This window comes from Melozone crissalis, unplaced genomic scaffold (assembly GCF_028551555.1).
Source record: "Melozone crissalis strain CALT ecotype California unplaced genomic scaffold, PUWL_Pcris_2 ptg000042l_1, whole genome shotgun sequence".
Lineage (NCBI taxonomy): Eukaryota > Metazoa > Chordata > Aves > Passeriformes > Passerellidae > Melozone > Melozone crissalis.
Window position 1 is genome coordinate 19514577 of NW_026535820.1, and position 27569 is coordinate 19542145.

General features: G+C 40.9%; 1 protein-coding gene across 8 annotated transcripts in view; it reads right to left on the bottom strand.

Annotated features, from left to right (window-relative positions):
• Positions 1–27569, bottom strand: part of DLGAP1 (DLG associated protein 1) — a 400895-nt gene that overhangs the window by 10926 nt on the left and 362400 nt on the right. For all 8 annotated transcript variants that reach the window (XM_054285394.1, XM_054285396.1, XM_054285398.1 and 5 more), the window contains 3 exons: positions 17362–17735; positions 14032–14123; positions 5151–5569 (listed from right to left, as the gene is read on the bottom strand). In XM_054285394.1, the coding sequence (XP_054141369.1) occupies positions 5151–5569; positions 14032–14123; positions 17362–17735 (885 nt within the window). The remainder of the gene's footprint in view (positions 1–5150; positions 5570–14031; positions 14124–17361; positions 17736–27569) is intronic.

Sequence of the window (27569 nt, forward strand, 5' to 3'; positions counted from 1 at the left end):
ATTGTGAACACAAGCGGAAAAAATAGTTGTTGTCATCTGCTCTAACTAGGAAGATGACTCTGTGTATAATAAGGATAACAAAATATAAGAAAATAACAAAACCCACCTGAAGTGATGTGAAAAGTAATCACATAGAGAAACCAGGGGAGTTTTGAGAGGGGACAGCACTATTTGGCCTTAAAACCCCAACTGATGTATTTGCATTTGAACTTTGACAGGCCTCAGGGTCTAACAAGTGACAAAGGAGGCACTTTACGACTCCTGACTATCAAATGCCCTTAACGTGAAAACACCTGGTTGATAGGCAGGGCCCAGGCTAGGGAAGGGAATACCGGGACTTGCTCATTGCCCCAGGAGCAAGTGGCAGGAACAATAGCTGAAATTACAGGGACACAGCCTGACATTTGCGTTGCAGATGTTGGCCGGGCACTATGCATATGAAGCAATCCTGCCACAGAGCTGTCACAATCCATTCCCAAGCCAGGATGGACCAGCATTTTAGCCTATTCATGTTGACAGACCTACATTTAAATAACGCCAAGTATGACAAAAGCCAGGAAATTCAAACTTAAAGCTACTGCTCAGGTATTAAGCTCAGCTGTTAAGGAGAAAACAGCCAAATGGAACAAACTAGGGAAGGAGCAGTCCTTTCTTTGAGTCATATATACTTACAGGAGTGATCTCATTGAAATTAATAAGGCTGTCTGCATGAGCAAATGCTTCTCATTTGGATTAAAGCAGTTTCCATGTGTTCTCTGACTTACTTGGCTTTTATTAGCACATTTAATGTTTTTTTTTTCCCTAACTAGATCGTTTCCTTGCTTGTGGATTTCACTTTTTGCCTTGCTAGCCTCTGGGCACTGGTAGGGCTTTCCTTGCTGGCTTTCCTTTGAGAAACCCTCGTGTAGGGAGAAGTCCCTTCTGGGGACAAAAGAAAACCAGAACAAGAAAAGGATGAGTTGGGCATATGGCCAGAGGCACGTAGCCAGGGGGATTCCAGCAGGACTCGGCCACATGACAGGCTGGTGACCATCCCTCTGCACGGCTGTCCCAGCCCACGGCAGGATGAGGCTGTCTCACTCCTCGGAGCAGCAGAGGCCGGGATTGCTTGGAGAAGCCCTGCAGAGGAATGGCACATGGTTTTCCGTGCTTATGGCTGAGTGTGAGCTCATGGGTCTCTTTTTATTTTGCCATGCACAACTATTATGAAAAATGTACCTTTTCCTAAACTTTATTCTCTTGCATCTAACCTTTATGTTTTGTGTTTTCTTTTGAAACAATTGAAACAAACCAAAACAGCAGACAGTGTGTAAGCATTGCATAATTTGTCAGAACTGGATGAATTTGTAGAGGCTCTGGTCCTGAGCAGTGAGGTTCCTGCAGATTTGAGGTCAACCTTTATTCACACACTAGCCCAGAGGGCTACTGTATACACACAGGAGAATTATAATGACAGGTCTTGTGAGAGCCTTGGTTTTCTGTTTTAGTTTTTACACGATTTGGCCTGGCTTTTCTCACCACTAAACCCACATTACACCTGACTTGTGGTGAATCAGGCCTGCTGTTTGCTTCTGATGGTTATCTTTACACCAAAGCCACAGTACAACCTCATGTGAAAGAGAAACTTCTGGAGAGGGGGCAGGGGAAGCTTTATGATTCTTCCAAGAATGTCAATATGAACAACGGCAAAAAACCCCACCAAAGACAGGCCAAGGCCATAGGAATATGTTCCTGTGCCCACCCCTGCTGGGAAAAAAAATGGTTGGAGCTGTGCAGGGAGCCCGGTCTGATGGTGCTAATTTTGTATGTAAATGGTGACAATAGAGGTCTGAGCCAAAAGTCACCAACAACTGTGGTGAGGCTCTGATATTTGAAATTTTACAGGGGAGAGGTAGGAGGAGCAAGCAGATGGTTGAGGAAAAAAACCAAAAAAAAGTCAACAGTTGATTTCACTTGAGGCCTGATCCAAAGCATCAATCAAGTCTCACAAGGTGTTTAGCCTCAGATGTGTAACATCTTTTCTTTTTTTTTATGAGAACACTAGAGTTTGTAGCCAACTTCCCTGTAACTGCAAAATACACTGAAATCACATCAAGTATGTTAGCTTAAAGTGTGATTGGTGTTCATCTGCCTGTCACACAAGCTGCAGCTTTATCAGAAAATTATTTCAGATAGAACCAGAATATACTATCCAATAAATAATTCATGGCAGAATGGAAGCCACATTTCTCTCTATATTGGCATTTCATCGTGCAGCCGCTGAACCACAGCTTGTTTTTATACAGAGCAGCAGACTCCATTTCCCAGCTAGAAACATTCAATCCCATCTGGTAGATCCATTCCCAGCTAGATAATACCCTATGTATCTATGTAACATACAAGCTACTGTCAAACAGCAGCGAGCCGTCTCCCCGAGACAGCTGTTCCGCACAAGGGCCGCATTGTCTGGAGGAAGCGCGGATCGTTTTACGGGGAGCGCCGGGGGGATGAGCCCTCTGTCAGCTGCCATGGCATCGAGAAAACCTCGCTCATCACACGTTCTCCTTATTTTGTTATCTGGCCAAACACATGCTGGGCATGTCAGGTTGGAAACAAAGGATGCATTCCCCGCTCTGGTTATGTTTCATTAGGGAAAGCAAAGTAAACGCACCTCTTCTGCTCCTTTCCTCTCTCTCTGTAAAGTGTAGAGATGTATGAAAAAGACGTTTTTCGGGGCAGGGTTTGTAACAACCAGGCTTTTGTTCGTGGCACTGCTGAGCGGGCAGAGTGGCCCCGGCCATATGCTTTTCCTTGGCACCAGGTAGAGCGGGACGCGCTGGGGCAGAGCAGAAAGCCCTGCACAGCCTCTGTGGGAGGCAGCTGCCACGTGCCACGGCAGCTGACAGCGTCACACCGAAATAAGGACTGCCACAGCGGCCACCAAACCCAGGTGACCCTTCTCCTCCTGCCCCTTCCAGTGACCACGAGAAGCGCCAGGACACATGCCGGGTGTGCTGTGAGGGGGCATTGGGATTAGCTAGCCTAACCATTCCTTTATCTTCCTCATAACTGACCCCTCCCACTGATTGCCCAAAGAGCCCTTTAAAACTGTCTTATATCAAAGACACCAAGACATTGAGAGAAAATTCTGTACAGATAGGAATTTTCTGCATCTATCAGGCTCATAAAATTCACTTCATGTTCTTTTCCTACGACTTTATTGGTGCACCAACTACCTTGGTGCGCAAATAAAATATTTATAGGTTTTTCCAGTATTCTCAGTTCATAGAATGACAGAATAGTTTGGGTTAGAGAGGACCTTTAAAATCATCTAGTTTCAGCTCCATTGCCTTGGGCAAGGACACCTTCCACCAGACAAGGTTGCTCAAAGCTCATCCATCTTGAACCCTTGTCCTTGAACCTTTCCTTAACCTTCATGTCCTTGAACCCTTCCAGGGATGAGGCATCCTCAACTTCCCTGGGCAACACCATTCCAGTGCCTCACCACCCTCATCATAGAGTATGTTCTCCTTATGTCCTGTCTAAGTTGTTATGATTTATAAAAGTTGTGTGTTTCCTGTTTGTTAAGTGTTCACACTTCTTTTTTAATCTAAAATCTTATTGTTCACAAGGTTTATTTCTTCATACTACAGAAACAACAGAAACTCTTTTATTCTGATACATGTTCAAAGAGATTTTTGAATGCATTGATGATGTGAGTTAAAAATGAGATTCAAAAATTCTAGAACTTGGGAAATCTGGATCTGCTTTTAAGGTCAAACATTCCATATGTTTTCTAAAGAAGAAGAAATTGTTAGCCTATTGTATAACATAAATTTTATATAAATATAAAACCTTTACATATCTTAAAATTCAGGTTATCTTATATGTGCCATTAAAATAAATTTCCAGTTGCTTACAATTTTGTCCAACTTTGACTATCTAGATCCTACCTTTTCATTCACTGGGTTGAATGGAAAGTTCCAGCAGAAACAGCTTGTGCATTTCTAAGATTTTTTTTCCAGTGTTAATTTCTTTCATAAATCAATACCTTTACATTTCAGAAGAATTCAAACATATCTCTTCTTGAAAGGAAAGGTTAAAAATTTTTAAGAAGCAATTCTGTAGCTGAAGTAATAGTAGTCCTTGCTTTGGTAGTAGCTAATTTGGGAGTTGGAAAAATATTACTTTTATACTCAGGAAAATATGCTTAGGCATGTCTAAATTATAAAAAACTGAATTCTCTATAAGCAGCTGCCTCTTAGCGTTTCCCAGAAGCTCACTTCTAAAACTTGAAACAGCCTTATTTGCAAGGAGCATTTTCACAGATTTACCTCTGTCTAAAGTTCACAGCTAGCAATAGTGCTGTTCCTTGTAAGAGATATAAATGGAAAAAACCCTTCTATTTTCACTGGGAGAAAAAATTCTGGACTGGGAAACACATGCTCATCCCTTCTGCCCTAATTAGAGTAAACAAGTAAGATGTGAACTACTCAGCCTTCAACCCTTCTGGGTAATGAAGGTTTACTAGACAGCCCTGTTACTTTACAGGTAGGTTAATGTAGCTGACAGTGGTGACAACTGAGATGTAGTTTGCATGTGTATGATTTTTTTATCACACAATATGAATAACTTCTTTTATTGGGATGGTCAAAGCAAATGAGAACTGCAAGGGAGATGTAGGGAGACTGGAGAGGGAAAGAGAGAGGGAGAGGACAATTTGGAAGCATAACTGTAATCTCTTTCAGGAGGGAGAAACATCTAAATACTCTTATGCCAATCACCCTCTGAGAAGTCAACTGAAATATGAATTTAATTAAAAGGAACTACAGTCTGTTAAACTGTATTCTAAAGTTATGAGAAGTGATTTCAAACAGAAGAGTTAAGAAACATTAATACTACAAGATCCCTAACCACACTCTCCTAATTATCCGTTGAACTATGCAAACCCAAAAACGAATACCACTGGAGTTTCAGAAGCGCCGAGCATTTGCATTCCCTGTCAGCTTTAATAAGGATTATGATATACATACATACAGTCCTTCTGAGAATCACAACCATAGCTTCATTAGCTAAGTAAGAAAGGGCACAATACAGAATTCACTGGAGTGAATTTGACCTCTATTAAATACTTCTTTGCAGTTGCAATATTATTGTCTGTGGTTACTTACTGTCCTCAGGTAAGTTGTTTTCCCGTTCTTCTCTCTCCATTTGTTGGCACCACCCCTCCATACGATCTCTCTCTGCCTGAAGTAGCTTCAGAAACCAGTGGCCATCTCGTGGGCACACTGACCTTTGAACAGCTTCCAGAGGATCTTCAGTAATAGAGTCAATCCATGGGTCAGGAGGAGGTAAAATGGATGGATCAAAATCTGTCTCAAAGTCATCATCCACTGCACATGCATGGTAATGGTTTCCTGACCCTTGTATGCTAACGGTAGAAGTGCTTGCATCTCGGGAAAACTGTCTTGATATTTGTCCAGAACATGTATTGTCCTCTTGAGGGTCGATTATTTCAAAGTTCTCATGGAAATCCAGGTCTGCTTGCACAGCTGTTGTTACACTATTAGACCGTGTAAACCTGCGAAAGCTTTGGAGAGCACAAACAGAAAATGTTTAGAAAGTTTTTTCTAAGCAATTCAGCATGGAAGGACTTACTAAGATTCTGCCACTCTTCCTAAGACTGGCAGTCACACCTCTCAGTGCTACACTCAGGTGTTTTTTTTTCTTGAAATGATCAGCATAAGCTTTTTTTCTCATTGCAAGCAAACAAACAAGCATCTCTCTTTTTCCATGCAAACTCACTGTTTATTGAGACAAGGACCTCTAATTGTTATGTGATTTAACAAAGCCAGAGGCCAGCCCAAGAGAGAGATACCAGTGCCAGCAGCTCAGGATTTTAGGTTACTGATTAATGAAAAGTTAAAGGGGCCCAATTTTCAGAAGTGGTTTATCATTCAAATTTTTAAACTCGCACCCACTCACACATCCAAACTCACAAGCCACATTTAAAAATCATACATGTGAAATCAGTAAGATACTAACACCAATGAGTCTACTACCTATGAAATATTATACATTCCATTTATACAAAAAAGTACTTTAAACTCAGATAAATATTTTTATTGCTTCATCATAATTATATACCTGCCATCTGTAACAATTTCAGTGCCCATTGCCAGTGTCCAGACATTCTATTTTTCACATTCAAGCTTCAGTTTCAAAATTATCTCTTTTTCCCCAAAGCTAGCACTCTCCTGTCTGTGTTGCTCTCCTTGTGATGGCTGCTCTCCTGTAGGCAGCTGCATGTCACCTTGCAGAGCTCCCCTGTGTTGGGGCATCTGAGGGCAAAGGCAGGAGCAGGGGAGAGAGGAGGTTTGGGTTGGGTGGGTTTTCTTTATGTAAACAGCACTTTGGATTCTGCAGTCTGAGGCATCTGACTGAAAAGGCTGACAGAGGAGGAGCACAGAGAAGTGTAAGGAGTGAAAGACAAGGAATGAGGAATGTTGTTGCAGGAGGTGGTAATGAGAGCCCATTTGATAGCAGTGAATTGTGGAGGTATGAGTGGAAAATAAGTGAGGCAGACTGCTGTCTTGCCTCATGATGAAAAAGAAGGTAGAACCATAAAGTAACCACAGATGTTCCTCAAATCTGTAATATTTAGGGTTCAAGATGAACAGTTTTGAACTGAATAGGGACAGATTCCTATCTCTTCTTCTTACAAATCCAGGATGCCTGTGCACTCATGCAGTAGTTATTCTCCAATTTGTTCTCAATCTCACATCTACACTGAAACTAGTGTTAGGACCCATTACTCTGTGATATTTTGGCTGTTTTGCCATTGTCAGTTCTGCTTCCAGTTTGCACTCAAGCAGCAGTGAAAATGCTGAAGAGATGGAGGAACTGGATGCTGGGCACCATTTCACTTCCCTTCTTTTATATTCCACCTTCCACTGAAGAGCAATAGCCAAATAGACAAGTACAACTGACAGCAAAATGTCATCAAGTGTGTTTAGTCTGCAGCTGGTGAGGGAGCAGATGGAAGGATGCTGAGGGAGGATTTAATGTCCTATATACCTGGTCCAGATAGCTCAGGAGAACTGTAGTAGACTTCAAGGAGGATTGTAATTGGTCCTGCTCATAGAAGAAATGAATGGCTGTTGATCTGGGGCTTTGAGTGGAGTAGAGCAAAGCAAAACTGGAGTTGAGAAAGGTCCTCCAATTAGAAAAAAAAGCCCATGATGTTAATTTGAGCCTTCTTCTGCAGAGCAAGAAGGCTCAAATTAACATTTCAGCCATATCAGTCTCAGGAAAACTTTAATAATAGATTGTGTACATATTTTTTTAATAATCAGAAGCATTTTAACATTGTGCCTGATGCTTGCAGTCTTTCATAACAGATGTTAAATGATACAAAAGTCATGGTTGTGCCACTGTAGTTGTGCATGACATGCACCAGCAAACTGAAAAATAAAGAGTGTACAGAATCTCCAGCTTGATAGTATTTATCCTTTGGAAAGCAGAAAAAGCATTTTGTTATGGACTGATACAGCAGAAAAAGTTAGAAAGGGAGGAAAAAGGTCACTGGGGAGGTGGAATCCCTTCCACAGGAGAAAAGGTTTAGAAAACATGGCTGAGCAGAAGACTATGGGAGATCTATGAAATTCTGACTAGGGTATATGTCACCATTTCTCTGAGTGCAATAACTGTGGGACGAAGGCAGCCAGTTGCAAGGCTTAGAGGTCTGAAGATCTACATCTGATGAAAGGAAGCACTTCTTCACACAATGTAATTAAATTGCCACAGAATCCTGGAAAAAGCAAAGGTAAAAACAGGTTCAAAGGGAACTTGATCAAATTCACAGGAAGAGCCATTACACATCTCATATTTGGCTTAGGAAGTTCCTGAACAACAGAATACTAAATTGGGAATGTCTACTGGGAGAACTAGTGCTTAGTTCACAGACTTTATACTTTACACACTCTCCTTTACACTTTTCCTAAGTATCTGCTATAGGTTCCTGGCAGAGAAAAGCTGTCATACTGGTATGAGTGATTAGAGAGACACTAGCATTAGGCTTACATTACAGTGAAAATCTATTGTGAATCCAATCCATGTTAGTTTTTTTTTAGAAATTGCTTTTATTTGACCACCAACCTGACAAATCCCTTATCTGCACTCAGGTATACAAACACACAGAACACACACAGAACACACACACAAAAACATGTGTGCCCACACAGGCCCATGCTGATTGAGGATTTCTTTTTAGTCATTTAGTCAGGGTTCACTGAGAGCCAAGGCATTAGTACACAGTGTACTTTTCCACACCTTCCATAGCACTGGTGAGAAAAGCAAATGCCTTAGTCCAGGCTTGCTCTTCTCCTGGTTCCTTCCTCCATGTCACAGCCACCTTCTGCCTTCTCTGGTGCCCTAGACTCTGACAGTCTTCTCTTTCAGATGACCACTTGTGTTTTCAGTTAACACCCTGGCTTTTCAGTGTAGGCCAAAACCCAAATGTGAAAGCATCAAAGTCTGCTTGACAGGAGGATGTATTGCTGGGGGCTCTACATTTCAAGGTTTTCAGGAGTGTGCTCTTAACTGGGCTCAGTATGAGCTAGTACCAGCAATCCCAGACTCTGCTGAACAAATGAAATAGAATGACCTACTTTTCTTGCCTTTGTTTTATCTATATAATAGTATGCTACAGGTTTGCATGACAGTTTCTTGGCACTGGATTATGTAACTTATCTGTCTTCAAAAGAAAAACAACTTGGCAATAGAATATAGCATCAGTTCAAAATTAAAGGAAATGTATTTTGAATAAAATGGAAATGTAGGAAGGCACTTACTATCTGCCTGCCTCTAACTCATCTGTAAAAAATGCCTAATAGATGGTAATTTTAGTTTCTGACACAGCTTCCTCACTCACTTCCAGGATGTTTTACTCCTACAAAGTACCATTTGTGTTCCACATGAGCCTTTTTTTACTTTGCTCTCAGTTAAAACTCCATACTAGAGGAGAGCTGTTGAAGCTAATGATAAAGTTTTTGCAACTTCTACCTTATAAAACATTCACAAGTTTACCTAAAAAAAAGAAAAGGAAAAGGTTCAAAACAGAGGTTTACTGCTTCTTCTGCTTTCAGGCTTGGCCCTTTTGTATTCAGTTGTGCCCTGCAGGCACAAGGTGTAATAATTACATCTTCAGAGAATTGCAGCAGATATTTGGCCTAGGGTGCAGAAAGCCATGAAACCTCAGACTGGATAAACCAGTATGGAGAACAACAGAATGAAGTGTTTTGAACAACAACATGGTCACTTGTTGGCATTCAACTCTCAGCTTCTAAGTCTTTGGCTTTCTTTTGCAAAACACGTTTGCAATTCAACTTAGATAATTCCTTCCTTAAAAAAACTTCAAACCCAAAATTCCAGAAAAGATATGAATTTCAAACCAACAATCAATCTCACATGTATTTAGGTTAAACTCAGCCTTACTTTACCCACTGACTGTCCTCCTCTTTGGTGGTGGGCTTCTCTGCTAAGGTTGCAGCTGCTGTCAGCAGAACAAAACAAACTACAGAAGGAGTTAGCAGATAGGGTGCCATGTTTCTAATGGCAGGAACAATATTCCTGCTCCAACCCCATTCCTTGCAGCTGCTCATCTTTGTTCATCACATTGTTTAAAGCTAGTTGGTTTATTTGTTTTTTTCCCAACTCTTGGCCTTTTCATTGCAGAGCAGAGATGCTGGCTGGAGCACTCAGCCTCCCTCCAGGGCTTGGTCTGGTGCAGGGGGGCTATTGCCAGCCAGCAGGGTGTGATCAGAAATTCATGGCCAGTTCTGCCAAGGCAGCAGCCCACTAGCTGGTTGGGAGCCACCAGGGCTGTAAGCATTCCCTCCACTCACAGGCAGCTGTGGCCAGAGAAGGAGATTGGCCCAAAAAGATTTGCCTTTTGTGGACCAGAGCAGGAGTTCCTCCTCCAAGCATGCACAGGTTGGGAAGTGATGTGGGGAATGAGTCCCACCAGGATGGGACTGGCCAGAGGAACGGGTGTGGGTTGCAAGGGACATTTAAAGGTCATCTAGTCCAACTTCCCTGCCATGGGCAGGGACATCTTCAAGTAAATCAGGCTGCTGCAAGCCCTGTTCAGCCTGATCTTGAGTGTTTCCAGGGATGGGACACTTACGGCCTTCAGAATTTTCCACTGGAATGGCTTCCACCATGGAGAACAGAGATAGCCAGAAAATGCTGCTGAGAAAAGCCATGCAAGTAGTTCACAGAATCACAGAATATTCTTAGTTGCAAGAGACCCCAAAGGATCATCAAGTCCAACTCTTAGCCCTGCACAGGACATCCCCCAAATGTCATATCATGTACTTTCTGCTTAGCTTACCCAAAACACAGACTTGAAAGGTCTGCTCTAAATAGTACAGTGTTGAGAAGTTTGGGTTAGAGTTAGGGAAGAACAGCAAAACCTGAGTATTTTTTCTTGGACAGTAAGTAACCAAACTCAAACACCTACAGGAAAAAACCAGAAAAATATGAGTTTATATAGTAACAAAATCCATAGATGTGAGGGTTTTTTTTTTCCTGGAGGACACAGCACAGGGTTTTTGTTTGATTGTTTGCTTTTATGTCACCATATTGCTATTTCAAATTATTCCACTTTATACCATTTCAAGAGGTGTGCTGTGGTAGGATGTACTTTGTGTATCTTGTGGTAAAACACACTTTTGTGCATCAAGATATGGGGGCACCTTCCTTGGTGCCCCAGAGACCAGAGAAGAGGAAGAACGACCATCTGTCTACTGCAGTCTCCTATGGAAGTGTTTTTCCTCCAGAAACTACCATTGTTTCAGTATTCAAAGATTCTTGTGATGGTAAATCAGGTACAATTACCAGCTGATGGTACATCTAGAAGGATGAATGAGACCATTTTGGAGGTGAGAATGTAATAGGAGGAGATCTTGGGGCAGGCAAGATAAATTGCAAGAGAGACTAAAACTGATTACAGAGCCATGGGACTGAAAACTCCTTGTTCAAGAAGAATGCATGCTAATTGTTTTTGGCAGAATAAATTATTTCTTTTTTTTCTGCTTCAGTAGAACTGGTTGACTTTTAACAACTCAATTATCTTCTCTAAGTGAGGAGGGTGGTCTCTTGAGGTCAAGGAGAAGTTACATGTAGAAAGAAAGGACAAACAGAAATGGACAGAAATTGAAGTGCCCTGAGATTGCATGCATGAGTTTCATTAGGTACACTTTTCAAAACTGCCATGGAAGGAAAAAGGGAAGAACATTTTGGTTCAGGTTTTGTCAGCATCATGGGGAAGGTCAGGTGAGAGATAAAAGATTAACAGCAGTAAGATCATGAGGTTGAAAAAAATGTGTACCAATTTCTCTCCAAGAGGTTGAAAAAAATGTGTACCAATTTCTCTCCAAGAGAATGACCGGACAGAGTTACTCTATAAATGCTAGAAATCACAGAGCTGCTGTTAGGGAATGGGTCTGAAAAATATTATTGAAAACCAGCAGCATAAAAACTGAGGATAAGATAAACAGCAGCAACTGATCCAGTCGTAATGTGGTCAGGTAGCAGGAAGCACATTTATCCTTTGAGCAGTACAAGAGGAGGAGGAGGACTGAGGCATTTGTCTTGGCAGGAGGCCCATGAGAAAGTGAAGGGCCAATGAAAGGTCTGAGGCGAGATGGAAGACTGAAGAGAGAGAGCTGTCCTGTGAAGATGCTCTGTTTTGAATTACTTAGGCCAAGAAATGAAGGCAAACCACTTTGCTTACCTGGTCCAAACACAGAAGAAGGAATATTTAAAAGGACATGAGAAGGTAAGACTCCCTAGTGTGAGAATCACAATTGTATGAGGTGAAAGAAAGGGGAAGGAAAGAGCAGGAAGCCAAGAAGAAGGCTGAAAGTTGTGGTAGGCTTTTGGTGCATTAGGCAAGAAGCTTTATTGTTTTGTAAGTGTAATTAATAGCTTAGACTGTCAAGGAAACATGATCAATTTACTGTATTTATCCTTCCTGCTGTGTCATTCTTCTCATTTTACATTTATTTAGTATTTCTGGAATATTTTTAAAGACATTAATTTCTCAAAGATTCAGCTAAAAGGGGCTTTTCTTAGGCTTTGCAGATGTTATGGTGCAGGAACAGTGAAGAATGTACTGTATTTACAATTCTATTCCTGTAAAAGATAATCAATACATTGTGCTCTGCTGTGTTATGGAAAAAAAAAAAAGGAGTATGAGTGCCCAGCTGTGATGATAAGCCCTTTGTGTCTTGAGTGCACTCATTTTCTAAGGATTAGGGGCTGTCCTTTATCAGGCAGTTCACTTCTGAAAGTCCATGATAGATTGCTGCTTTCCCCTCTGCTCCAAACAGCAGCAACCTCAACTTTATCAGCAAGGAAACCCCCAAACACTGCTGTCAGTAAGTAATGCAGAAATATTGCTTTCTCAGGGCAGACTCTCACAGGCAAATCTTACCTTTTTCTCTGGAGCAATAAAAACTGCTGTAGAAAGAGGACTTTGGATGTAAGGTATTTACAAACAGCCATTTCTTTCTTTCTTTCTTTGCAGGGAGGGGGAGGGTTGGGCTTTTGGGGTAGTTATTTCCTTTGTGCCCAGGCTGAAGTGAAATGGTCCTTCAGCATCCATTCTAATGTACTCATTTATCTAGTGCTGGAAGAGTTAAGGGTAAATGGGACTAAGGTCTAACACATAAAGAAATGTTTGCCAGCAAGAGATGTTTTAGCAGGTTAATGAGGAACTTGGTAACAGCCTAGCAGGGTCATTGCAAAATCACATTTCTTTTTGCTGAAATCACTTTAGTCTTTTAAAACCACAGGAAAATGCTTTGCTACTTTACAGGGAGATTTGGTTGAATTGAAAATGGTGTGGAGACACCTGCTATTTTTGAGTATTTTTAGCAGATGTAGGAAAAAATGGTGTGAAAATGGACATCTCCACTGGCTCCTGCAGTCAGCAGGCCAGAAGGGAAGGGGAAAGGGCCTGAATTTTGTCTGCTCAGATTTGCTGCACCCAGTTTTTTTCTGGAGAAATTACAAGGATAACTTCTCTCACTGACAAGTCATACTGCACCGAGGCTTTGCCTATAACACAGGAGGTACTGAGAGTTATCACGGATATGGCTCTAGCATTCAAAAGTCACACTGTGCCCAAGTGGCCTGAGAAAAGAGAAGCAAGACTTGTGTGGGTGCTTGGAGTCACAGCAACACTGGGCAGGCCTGCACACTCAAAGGCAAGGGGAGAGTCTGGCTTTTCTTCAGCCACTGAGTCCAGTTTTGGGAAGGAAATAAGATTTGCAGTTGTGGCCACGCACTCAAAAATTTTATGTGTCCCAAGTGTTATGCACAGTTACGCTGCCCTGCAATGTACCTGCAAGTTTGTCATCAGAAAAGAAACATAACCCTTTAAGACAGCTGCTTTAGTTTATTTTCTCTTTTTAATTTTTTTCTTGGAGGATATTTGTTTACTAACTCAGGATATACTGCAGATTGTAGGGAGAACAGAGTTTTACAGGCTTGCTTTGTAATCTCAACAATTTTTTTGCAAGGGAGCAATTGTAATGCAGAGATGTCTGGGTGAGATACCTGAGTAAAAGCATTCAGTTTGGCTCTGCCACTGCACTGCCACATATGGCTGAAATTATTCTGCTGAAAAACAAGGTAAACTTTTCCTCATCAGTTCTATGCTGCTGCAGCCATCCCAATACTAATTGCAACACTGCAACACTGTCCACTGTTTAGGTAGATTTTCTGGGGAAAAAGAGATTATTAAAAGTATATGAGACCTCAAAATGTGTGGCACTTCTCTTCCATTTTTTTCACTGGTCCTGAAAATTCTTCTCTGAAAAACAAGAGCTACAACAATTATAAGACTCAGCTTTTCAGCTGGGTGATCTAACAATTCATCCAGGAAGCAGGTTTATGTGGTCATGTGTGCAGGAACTAGGGCTCTTAAAAATTAGTTGTGGCATAATTATTTACTTTAGAAAAACAGTATTAACTTTTACTCACCACTTCTCTTCCTCTACTTGAACTCCTATGGACTGGAACTTACTGGTTGCTTTATTATCACCTGGTATGGTGGATTCTTCAGCACCATCAACCTTTAAAAAACCCCAAAACATGACAGGCAATTAGAATGTATTTTAGCAGAGGTATCAGCTGGCTACTTGCAGTTTCTATGCACCTTAACTACTGAGTGTCTGCACACAGAGCTTGTACCATGGGCTCCTTCATCTAGTCAGTTTTTCTGTGGTGCGCTCTTTTCTGATGTTATTAGTGAATATTCATTATTCTTAATTTATAAAGCATTTCTGTAAGACAACATCCAGCCTGCAACATGCACATGGATTTTATCTGGTATTTTATGGAGGCTGGATGTTCACATTTGTTAGAGCACATCTCTGAGCAGCTGTAACTCCAGGTATTGTGCCTCACCATTTGATTTTACCTTCTATCTGTTTGTGCATGTGTATGTGAACTCATATCAAAATCAGGTGTTTATTTTGTTTAAATGTTAGTGCCTCAAATCAGAGCACTGCAGAGGAAAGATGTTAAGAAAGCAGATATGAGTCTTAGATTCATTTTCTTTACTGCTTTGTCTTGCAAACAGGTGGTTCCCAGGAGCACAGGCTGGAACTTAATACCACATCTCCAGCTCCAGCTCCATGAGGAGAGTTGTGCCAACAGTATAAAGTTAAAATTTAACCACAGATGTGTCTTTGAACAAAAATCACAATATTCTGGGTCCAATCAGTGTAGCTGTTAATTCCCAATGCTATATATAATATGGATAGTCATGCAAGAAAAACATTTTGCAGCAGACAGAATTTTTGGGCCAGAGCAGTGTTGTGAAGTGACCTGTAGCCTCAAACTGACCATGGGTGTGCAAAATATCCAGCTCTAGTGGCTGTTCCACCAGCAACTTCTTGTTGAGAGCCACTTGACCAACCTGTGCAGGAAAAGTGCTCAGAAGCTGTTCTGTGAGGTGAAGTACTTCCTTGATACTGGGGTTCTGGGGAATTAAATACACCTTAAATCCCATAACTGACAGAGTGAAGCAACCTTTTGATGGAAGGGCTTTTCTTTGCTTGACTTTGCTTGTTTGCTCAGCAGATTTACAGCAAAGGCTTGCAATGTCCTAAGAGTGACTGACAGGTGTAGAGGACACACATGGAGGTTCACCAGAAGTGCACACTGGGTTTGTTTGGCTGAGGAGGAAGAAAACCAAGAATATACCTGTGGCTATTGCAGCTTGTGCTGCTCTACAGAGATAGGTTGAACTATCATCAAGGTGTATACTTGGTCTGAGTTCAGACTAAGCCTGGACCAGGCTCCCTTTACTCAGTGAAGAGAGACTGACTTCTGCCAGTCAGAGGGCTGACAGTGTACCTACCTGTTTTAGGGCAGTTGTTTGTAAGAGGAGTAATTTCTGGCATCAACACCTACCTTAAGGTATTTCTACTCCCACACTACCCCTTCAGCTGTACCAGCATGACTGCTTGTGCAACGATGCTGCAAAATGGATCAGACAGCAGACTAGTAAAGTCAGTTTCTTTTATCTGTGAAGCCTGTCTGACTTTAAAAAGCTCATTGATGTGCACAGCTGAGAGGGTGGCACCACACACAGGCAGGAATCCTGTAAGGCTGCATCACTGCTGAGGGTTTCACTTCATGTCATCCCAGCTTCAGGTGGTTTGTACCACATCTTCATGGGTTTGTACACAAAGCCTGCCTCGGCACACTCTCATGTACCACCCCCAGATTTCGTTATTATTTCATGTGGTTACACTGGTCATCTGTAAACTTCAAAGTTTAAGACGGAGATTGTCAAAGGCTTGAAGAGCATATGGAGCTCTGTTTTCTTCAGATCTCAGGAAACCGAGGCCTCTATACCTTTCAAATGCAGCATTTGTTACTTGCAACACTACTTTAAGAAGAAATAGCAGGGAGATGGTCTCTTAAGAACCGTGATTTACATTGCCATTGATCATTTTGGCTTCTGCAAACATGGAAATGATTTCCTTGTACCCATTGCTTTGTGGGGTCTTTGCTAAGAAGTCTTGGTTTCTTGGATTGGTGAAATAAGGGATTACAATAATATAATGGCATTTTAGGCTTGGCTAGGAATGAGAATACATAACAGAGGAGTTTTTCTCTATCCCTGTCCCACCTGGATCTTTCTCCTGTGTTTAACACTGAACATCAGCCCTTCTTTCAGAATATACCCAAAAGAAACAGCTGTGAAGCAGTAAAAGTCTACAACAAAGGCAGTGAAGTGAACCCACAGGAAATAGTTATTATTGCCCTTCCAAGAAGAATTGAGAGAAAAGTCACAGCTTCTCCAGCAGCTACCCCTGGGATGGCATACTTCAGCATAGCGCCTCTCATCTATCTCATCAGGGTGATGTAGAGATTTCATGGTAAATTCTTAGACTTTACTAATCAGATAAGCCTGTCTAGGCACAGAGTGCTGTGCTTACAACCACCTTCTGCAAGAAAAAAAATATTTGTGTCTTCCTGTGAAGGCTGATAAGCTGTGGATTGCTGTTCTATTTGCTCAAGATTCATCTCCTGTCAAAACTTGTGTTGATTCTCAGTTGATTTTAAGTTCAAGCACTTTGTTACAAAGCTAATTCTGCAAACAGACAGTTGGGAGTCCTATGCACATCTTTTTTTTTGGGGGGGGTGGGGAGTAGGGGGTGGAAAAGATAAATTAAGAAAGCTGATTACACAAGACTAGTTTATTTACTCTTGTCCTTTCTGTAAACATGAATGAACTTTAGCAGGGTTAGTTTTCTTCTTTCATTCTACTAGGGGTAACAAAATGTAATTTTCTTTAACAAGGGCAAATCAGAAGGAACTTATCTTCTGTTCCTGAGGCTGAGATAGGAACAATGCTGCCTCATTCAAGTGGCTACCAGTCATTATGAAATGCATGAATAAGCAGCAACAATTAATTCAGTGAGGCTGGATGAAAATATTTTTTTGGTGGTAGTGTAATGTAAATCATTGTTTTACACATTCCCTTTCAATGATTTAATTCATGCCTTTCTGACCCCCGCTGTGTTATGATTCATAGATTAGTGCTCATGTGTGTAATTTAACAGAGCTGAATAACAAGCAGCACAGAGACTCAAACAAATGCTTGCATCTGATGTATTTATGATAAATTAGGAAAACATCATTAGTACCATGCAGAATGATTATGCTGGTGCAAGTTCTACATAGGTACCTGTCAGGACAGGAAGAAAAATATACAAAACATTGTATAATGAGCAGTGAAACAGATGTAGGAATCCAAAACAATGGCAAGCATATAATGCATGGCATGTACTGTACCTGTATTCCAATAGATAAGCATCTGTTTTTCTTGAAGAGGTCCTTCTTCCTGTCTTCTACTGCAACAGTGGCAATGGTTGTGGTGGTGGTGACAGTGGCAGTATTGTTCCCTACATGTTGGCTTGCAGGGCCGTGGATCTGCGCATTGGCAGCTTCAATTGCAGCTGTCAGTGCCTTCATACTGTCCAGGCTCTCCGTGGAGTTGCTAAGTCCAGACTGGCTGATGATATCTCCCCTCTGTCCATGCCCATCCATGTAGGCATCTTGGGCAGACTCCGTGCTGCTCTGGGCTGTGATGGAAATAAAGGGTTTGGTGGTGGTTCTCGGTGGGACTGGAGGTGGCGTCTTCTTGTAGGTGGTAATGCAGGATGACACTGGAAAAACATAGCAGAGTTCTTGTTTTATTGATGCTGAAAAAATGGGGAAAATGGGTGCAAATGTGATCTCAAAGCATCAATAAGCATGGACAGAGCAGAGGTGAGGAGGAGGCTGTTAGCCAAAGTGCCCCCAAATGTCCATCTAAGTGCCAATAGTAATGCCCTGCTTAGCAGTGTCTTCCATTCCTCCTATGTGAGCGGCAGAATTGCTAGTAGGGCAAGCTGGGAGAGAAAGTATCTATTTGCCAAGTTCCTCCTTAGTCTTTTTAGGACTGTTTTTCTCAATATATTTTCTACCAACTGTTCTAAGTCTCATGGGAATAAGACCTTCCACCAAAATGTTTGCTCTGCTTATGGCTCCCAAACAAGATTCACAAGAATGCTAAGTCTCCATCCACTTATCCCAGCTAAACTGTACTTCAAGCAGTTTTATTGCAAATGTTTTCTACCTCTCTACCCTGTCCTACTATATGCAGAATTTCAAGGCACATTTTTCTGATGAGAGAGAGATTCTCAAATTATTGTTTATCAAAGTTTGTTAACACTTACTGTGCTTGGATTTGTTTATTTCTTTCTATAAAATGCCTCACTTGTTGCACAGACTTCTCAAATACTTTGAAATGCTTTGTAAGTTATTGAGGACATATTTAAAAGAACATTTTGCCATGCCTAATTTCTCACCATAAATATAACAACAGTTCTGGAAAAAAATTTGCTTGATTTTACACACAGGGAGTTAGTTTAATGTAGTCAATGGCTAAAACCTGTCAGTAAAGTGTAAGTATAAATGTATGCAATAACAAAGACTTTTATTAAAGTTCATATTTTGAAGGCCACACTCTCTTTGTAAGTGCTGCTATGTGAAGTTATAAGCTCAGCTTGAGGTTCCCAGGTTAAACTACTGTTCTATATATACAGAACTACATACAGAAAGAACTATATGGAGATTAAAACATCTTGCTTTAAGGGTTAGTTGGCAGCTCTGCATTACTGAAGTCCTGGAATGCTTTCAAGGGAGGAAAGAAAGCCCATTAAGAACAAAAAACAACCATGATATTCTCTATTTTTTAACAAAATAAAATGCAGGCATGAACCTGTGCAAAGTTCAGACACAGACTTGTTAACATAAATTCTTATTAACAGTAATCATATGGCAAGAAATGATTCATCAGATCATTTTAACTGGCAGACGTCTATGCCACCCACATAAAAGGTAACTCTGCTACAGCTGTTCTGCTCTCTGTTTGCACTGTACCTGCTTGTCGAGCCAGAAGCCATTATGGTATTAATTTGACTAGCTCACATCCATATGCCTCATATCTCCCCATAGCTGTAGGAATAGTTACAGTGTGAAAGGTGTTTCCAGGGCATGAAATCACACAGGATTTTTTTAAAGACTCTAGAAAAGTTTCTGATAACATGTCTGAACCCATGTTAAACATGTTGAATACTAATGGAAAAAAAGTGTTTCAGGCAGTGAGGGTTTTGAAACTATGATTCACTTCTGAAGAATCAAACTGAAACCATGGCATCTCTGAGAGAAGAGATGTCTAAAAATGGACTTGTCAAATTTTAACTCTGGGGAAGTGAATAGTTAATAGAGTTAAAGGTGTTTTATAAAGTGCTCATGACAAGGTCAATACCTGGAACTAACAGAAAGGATGACAGTTTTACAAAGGGGATTATAAATGTTTTGCTGTTTGTCACTGGCTTTGGTTCTGTCACAAAGCATCTGTTGTGACAGCAAATGCAGGTAAACCAGCTGCTGTTGCTGCTGCACAGTCATGTAATCCAGGACTCATGGAGAATTGTGGAGTCGGGATACCCCAGAAATATTCCCGGTGGTTCATTGTTAGGAGAATGTTCTCTGAGTTGTGGAAATGCAAACTGAAATTCAGCACAGAGGAATTCAAAGCACACACACATATGCATATATCCAGGTAACACTTTGGGAAGTTGCTGCCAAACTTGTCAAATGGAGGTTCATGAGCAACGCCACTTTGCAATTCAGCAAAGTATAAATTGTACCGTTTAAAATATGCTGGAAGGGTACTGGGGAACTTCTGGGGACATGCCAGCACCTTCAGTACACCCCAGTATGGCACATAAGTATCATTTTTTTACACAGCAGAGAGGGAAATGATAATGAAGCACACTTGAAAAGGCGTCTTAGGTAGGAGAGAGAGCATCAGAACCAAAGAGCAAGCCTTAACAAGACAGGTCCTCCCATCACTGGGCATCCTGCACTAGAAAGAAAGTCAATAGCAGCTGTCTATTGACAGCTACCATGTTCTCCGGACACAGCAGTACAAATACAGAATTGCCTGATTAAGTTTTCTTTCATTCTGTTGGTAAATGTACTCAATGAGGAGTATAATCCACACCGCCATGAAAGATGTTTGCACTCAGCTAATTAAATCTGAAGTTATTCTTAAGAGGGGGAGAGGACTGACAAGTCACATGGTGAAATTGTAAAGAGAAATAGCAAAACGTTCTTTTAGCAAGTCAAAACAAATCCTCGGTTTCCTGGAGTCACGCAGCACATACTGTACAGCTCCAGAGAAGCAGAGTGTGCAAGTCATAAAAGAACCCCAGGCACTTCATTACTGAAAATGATGTAAGCTCCTGCCTCTCCTCTGCAGAAACGGCACAAAAACAATGCTGGGGCCGCCGCTGTCGGAGGCAGCTGCGCCCAATGCCGGAGCTGGCTGAGCCGCTGAGGCACAGCAAGGAAAGCCCTGGGGCTGGCCGGGCCATCCGAGCTGCTGGGGCACGGCAATGACAGCCTTGGGGATGGCCGGGCCCTCCGAGCTGCTGAGGCACTGAAATGGAAGCCTTGGGGATGGCTGGGCCATCTGAGCTGCTGGGGCACTGCAATGAAAGCCTTGGAGCTCACCGAGTCCTCTGAGCCGCTGAGGCACGGCAATGGAAGCCTTGGGGATCACCGGGCCCTCCAAGCTGCTGAGGCACTGCAATGGAAGCCTTTCGAGGCAGCAGCTCTTCTTCGTGCTCGCTCAAGTACCAGGCAACCTGTGTCAGGACAACCCGAAGCATCTGCGGCTCTTCAAGTGGCCACGGTATTTTGAATGCTAAGCTGCCCAAAAAACAAAACGAGTCCTCCCCCAAAAAATGGTCAGAAGGCTGGCGCTGGCCTTGTGCAGCCGGGAGAGCCTGAGCATTCAGTTGGTGCAGGGAGAGCAGGCCTGTTCCCCTGCACTCATCTCTCCAGCTCTCCTGCGGCAGGAGGACCCCGAGGGAGAGCACGACAGGACCACAGGACACGTGAAAAATTTGGAGAAATCCTCACTTCACACACAGGGAACTTGCAAAGTATGAAAGCTTGTTTAATTCATACAAGGAAGTGAATTTAAAGAGCCGTATAAATTCCCTGATAAATATGTTCTTGGACACAGATCAAGGAGTGAAGTTCTGTACGGAAACTGATCAGACTGGAGAGTCAAGTCAAAGTAGTCTCGTGAATCATTAAAATTGTTTAGATATGGAGTTAATCAGAAATCTCTTGTTCTGAATAGTAAAAGAACCTCAGTTTGACACAACATAGACTAGTTTCCACGGTTTTTCCAGAGAGCACATGCAACTGAAGCAGGTACACATTCCTGTCCTAGGGCATATGCAAGGTTTAATCCAGAAACTAGTTAAGTCATGCACAAGAATCCTCAGACAGCCAGACCACTTTGAATCAGGCTCACTGTTTCCAGTGCATCAGTCCTCCAAGTTATGCTCTCCTTTTCCTTTTGATCTTTACCCTATTTCTGTGTATTGCCTTCAGGTTACAGTTTAATCCCAAATACCTAGTGAAAAAAACCACTTTCTCCAGATTAAAAAAAAAGAAAAAAGAAGAAGCCATGGTTTTTGTCTTCCTAGCCAGTATCTCCAAACAACTAGCTCATGAGACAGGAATTTGGAACAGGGAGTGTCAACCACCCAGTTCAGAAGGAAGTCTAATGATAAAAAAAATAATCCCAGATTGCATAATAATAAGGGCTTGAATTTGAATGTTTCATTGTACTTCAGTTGTTTAAACATGCTCACTAGGGGAGATGAGCCCTCAGGAATAAACATCAGCATGCAAACACAAATTTTTAGCTGAGTGAATGGGTGCTCAGGAGAACCCCAACACAGATTAGTATTTGTGAAGGGATCAAATTCATGCAGTGCTTTGAACAGTTCAGGTGATGAGACACATCAGTAATATCTTTCTAACTTGGTATTCCTATATAAACTTGATTCACAACAATAAATGAATGCACAAATTCAAGTAAAATAATAGTGTTTCTTCTGAGAAAAAGCACAAACCCCACAGTTTGAAAGGAGCAACAAATGACACAACTTTCTCAGCACAAGAAAGATGTGGACCTGTTGGAGTGGGTCCAGGGGAGGGCCATGGAGATGATAATTGGTTGAAGCACCTCTCCTGTGAAGGCAGGCTCAGAGAGCTGGGGATGTTTAGCCTGGAGAGGCCTTCCAGTATCTTAAGAAGGAGGGAAAAGGATTTTTTGTATGAGCAGATAGTGACAGGAAAAGGGCAGTGGTTTTAAATTGAAAGAGGGCAGGGTTAAATCAGATGCTAAGCAGAATTGACTCCGAGGGTGGTGAGGCACTGGAGGTTGCCCAGAGAATGTACGGATGAGCCACCCCTGGAAGTGCTCAAGGCTGGGCTGGATGGGACCCTCATTTACCTGGCCTAGTGGGTGGTGTCCCTGCCCATGGCACAGGGATTGGAACGAGATGATCTTTAAGGTCACTTTCAAACCAAACCATTCTGAGTCAATGGTTCTAACTTGCACTCAACTAAGTATGAGGATAAAAAGCAGGAGTTCTTCCAGGCTGCACAGATGGACATCAGTCTTCTGATTTACCGTCTGTTGAATGGGTGTGTTAACAGTGGTGCCCTTGTACCTCACACAACTGCCCCACACAAAACACAGATATAGGCAGATCTCAGCAGACCCGAGCTTCAGTACTGCAGCCTTTGGGTTTAGAGGGGCAGTGCTTGATTTGGCTTGTTGGACTCAAACCATACACACATTTCCTTATATTTTTGAGATTTGGGGGGAATGCTTGCAAGTAGGGTTTCAGATCCTGTATTGTTATCTTTACATGCAAAAAATCGGTATGAAAAGGGAGCATGCATTATCTTAATAAAAAAATAAGCAGATGGTTTCTCAGGATGTGGAGATTTACTATTACAAAACTGAAGCAAAGATTTTTACAAGAAGTTTTAAACTGCCCCAGGGAATAATACCACAGTGAGTTATGGATGTCATTATCCCAAATGAGAACTACTGAAGTCTAGATACCACACCATCAGGAATTCTGCCAAGGCCATGCTTTTTCCAGACCTCCCTCACCACCAAGCTGATACCGTATTTGATGAAAGCCTGAGCTTCGCTGGCTTAGGAAACAGGCAAAACTAAAAAAACTAAAATCCCACAGAAATTTATACAAAACATTTAAAGTATTTTTATGGCACACAATAGCACCCCAGACTTAATATCCCATGTACTCGGAGGAGGTTTAAAGCCGTTGCTGGTGACCTTTTCATAAGTTTGGACATTTTTGTTTGCAAGTAGTGTGCCTCCAGCTTCCCAGCTGGATACAGTGAAGGATCTCCTGAAGGTGAGGCTAAATATGGCTCATCCTGCATTTCAAATGAATTGAGTTGGAAAATCTGCATGTGCATACCCAGTGGATGACAGGTGAATATTTCTCCAGCAGATTTTTTTCTCCTTTTAATTTCTTCTGCTGGAAGCTGCTGATGCCAGTCAGAAACTTAATTGCTATCCCAGGGAAGCTGAATTATTGTGCAGAGAACAGGTGAGGCAGCCAAAGGTGTCTGCTAAATGCAGTTTGTCACTAGGATATTATCACAAATTATGGATGCACAGACAAAATCCAGGGCATGTAGGCTTCCTAGGAGATCTACTTTACTCCTTGTACTTCACTTGAAGTTCAGCTGCTGCTGAACTTCTCTCTCTCTAACAATGACCAGTACATTAACAACACAAGCAATTCAACTCTTGTGGCCCAAAAGTCAAGAGTCTATAAACAACTGAATATCTGGAAAAAAGATTTCATATTAACTGAAAGTTATTACCCAAAGTGGATCACTGATGGCTTATAATATTTAACCCCCAAAACTTGTGAACTTTACTGGTGTCAAGCAATTAGCATTTGGCTCTATTTATAGATATATGTACACAGGTATCATATATACCTGCTGAATTCAGTCAGGCTGAGAGAAATCAGAAGAGAAACAGTTTTGTCCTTGTCCATAACCTTTGGCTAAAAACAAAGTGTCTGGAAAAACACCACCAAGAACTTCAAGAATAAGGATGGGAGTCAGTTCAGGAGACTCTCTCTCCTATAGATTTGAAGATTCAAATGCTTCAGTAGTACAGTCATGGTAGAAGGTCTCTGATACAGAATATCAACCTCTACATGCAATGAAACATGATGAAGGAAAAGAAAAAAGAAAAACAGTACAGCAGAGTGGTCTTTTTTAGTCAGCGTGTGGATTATTTACCATCTTTTCACAGGTACAGCACCTTTTTCTGACAAAATTGGGGAAACACTACTTGATCTGTTGCTTAAACTAAGACTAGCAAACCATTCAAATGCTTTCTGCACTTGGCCAAAACTTTATTTCCCCCATATTGAAGCAGTAATGGAAAACACAAAACCTTATAATTTTAGATAAAAATTTAAGAGTATTTTATGTTTCAGAAGTTATATGTCACAAAATCATCATGGTAAGAAATTAATAACCTTTCTGAATATCAGTACTTTAATTTTGTACAAGGAATTTATGGAAAACAAAGAAAACCTTGTGAAATATAGTAGTTTGTCCCACTTAGATCAAGAATGTATGACAATAAATAAATGTAATAATATTCAGCTTAATGAAATCAGATTCTTTTCCTATATATTTTCCAGTAAGCACTTTCACTGGCACTTTGATATAATACTTTGTTATGTGTTACTGCAACACTCTCGAGTTCCAGAATTTGCATATTTTCCCCTTGGCAATAATGTTAATAAAATGTGCATTTTTTTAAAAAAATGTGTGGTGCTAACCAAATACAGACACATCTATGTAAACAGATCTTTATGTAAAAACACAGTACAGGAACCAAACCCAAGATTTTCAGAAACACAGGGGTTTGAACAGTCTGTAAGTATCGAGTCACCATAGTTGGAAGATATATTTAGAAGTTTTCAAATTGAGCATACTCTGAAGAATTCACCACTTATTCTTTTGCCTACTGAGTAATGGTAGAATGTAAAGACTTTGTCTACAAGTGCACCTTGCAAGTTCCTGGTGCTCATAACTCAAAAACCTGTGAATTGATTGCATTTCTAAATTGGCTTTGGATTCTCACCCAAACTATGGATACAAAACCTAATTTCCAGACTGTATCAGTAGCTCTTTCAACATGCCAGAAGTCAGTGTGCCATAGTGGAGCCCACATGTCCCACTGTGTTTGGGCCTGTCACTGTAGGTACTATTTCTTGAAATGACCATGTAAGAGTAGTAACCACTGCTGCTGGCCATATTAATACACTCTTATTTATATGCTATCCCTTCAGTTACAGAAGGAATAGTTAATATCTGAGCATCCAGGAGGCTTAAACCCTATCAAACCTGGAGATACAACAAGGCAGATTTGTGGGCAGAAACAAGCCCCCATATAGGTAACAATCTCCTGATCTTTACTGAAGCAAGTACTATGTGATGTGCCTTCCTTCACAGTTTGTTAAGAAGAACTGCATTTTGTCCTTCCTGAGTCTCTGCTGCCAATGTCTCATCCTTTCATGGTGGCAGACTGATGGTAAAGCAAGTTTTCCAGTCAGTCATTTTAGGAGGAGCTCGTCACAAATTTGATTGAGAAACTGCAAGTTGAAATTGTACAGCTCTTGTCACAGGAGGTTGGACTAAAGAATAATTAGGATCCTCCCCTTCTGAATCCCTGAATCCCAGAAACCAACCTGTGAGCCTGGAGGGGACTTAAGCAAGCCAGTTATCTCTGAGTAATCTGATCATGTAGCATTTAAGTTAGCTAGGTATTAATGTTGCATCACTCTTTTCAACATTATGGCAAGGATTTTCTTTTAAGCTCTTCACTGCAGCTAACTTTCAAAAGGCAACACTTGGCTGGGATATTGACATTTCAAAGTGTGATTTCTGTATAAGAAAAAATGTCTGTAAAAGTTGTTCCCTCTTCCTCAGTCTGGAAACATACTTTCTTTGTTTGCTGCTGATGTTAGCAAGAAAACAAGTTTCTACTGGTTTTTATTCCCAGTGGTTTTCTGAATACTTAATAAACTTAAGGTAGGGTAAGCAGAATTCTGTATTATTGCACACATTGGTATCAAGCTGGTCTCACAGAATTTGATTAGTGATGCATCTAAATTGGCTTAGAAATTAATTAGTTTAAATTGCTGCAAACCCACCCCAGATGTGGACATAGTTAGAAGTGAATATAACTGTTAATGTCTTTTTTAAAACTTAAATGAAAATGAAGGGAATAAGAGTGATTCTTTCAAATAATTTATTGCAATTAACTGCACCAGTTCAATGATTTTAAAGTTATTTCCTTTTATGCCATGGCATGCAAACAAGCTGTACATTGTTATCAGTTATATCCATTTGAATCCAGTAAAAACTGTATAAGTATCATTTAACCTAGTAAGAATTTGTGAAATTTAATTTTCTGCACCATAATCAGTTTTCAGGGTTGCTGTATTTGAGTTCATTTGTGCCTGCATGGTTTGCTTACTTTTATATCTGGGATATTTTAAAACTGCACTAAACCAGAGAACACAATGAACATGCATTGTTCTAATGTATTGTCATTAATGAAATTTTCAAAGCTGACCCACAATGGGAAAGTTCTGTGCTATGAGACAGCTCTGTCTGTGTGTGTGTATATATATATTTATGTATATATGTACAAAAATAATACACATACATACACGTATAGGACAGTTATATTCATCCAGTGATTAGGGGACTGGTATATACAGCAAATACAGAAATGTAGGTACACCAGTTTTACATGCTATTCAACCCTAAGGCTGTTCAGAAGATTTTAAGAAATAAGAAAGTCATTGCTCTGATATAGACTAATTAAATGCATTTAATACAGACTATATGAGGTGGGATTTACTATTTTTGGTACAATACACCTACTTTATTAATCAAACTACTTTATGATGCTGCTGAGTATAGGTTGTGATTCCTCAGAGCAGAAAGCACTTTGTCCCCTGATCTAGCAATTAACTCAAATATCTTTAAACTCTTAAAAACAAACTATATGTTGTTTTTTTTCTCAGTACTTGGTGCCACCAAGGAGTTACTTCCTTGACATTGTCTCAAAAGTCAACATTTGAGTTTTGAAGATCTTGTTTTATGCTACTTGATGTATAAGTTTTTATTAAATAGTTTGTCTAAGAGTTAAAAGTTATTCAAATGACAGTGATGATGAAGGGCTGCTGTATTTAATCAGATGGATGTTGGGAAGAAACTCCACAAGTGCCAAAGACCAGAAAATAGAAGCCAATGTCAACTAAGAGAAGAATGTGAATGATAAAAACAATACGAACAACTTTTTAATTACTATGAAGTGCTGTGAAGCACCACAAGAACTGATTTCAACTATTTTACTGTGAATTTCAGTGCAACACTACAGGGTTGAAAAACCTATGCAAGTATAACAGCACACCATGCTATTCTCATAGATAAAATCCTTATAAACATAACTGTAGAAAACCAGGTTTCAGGAAGAAAAGTATCACGTGCCTATTGAG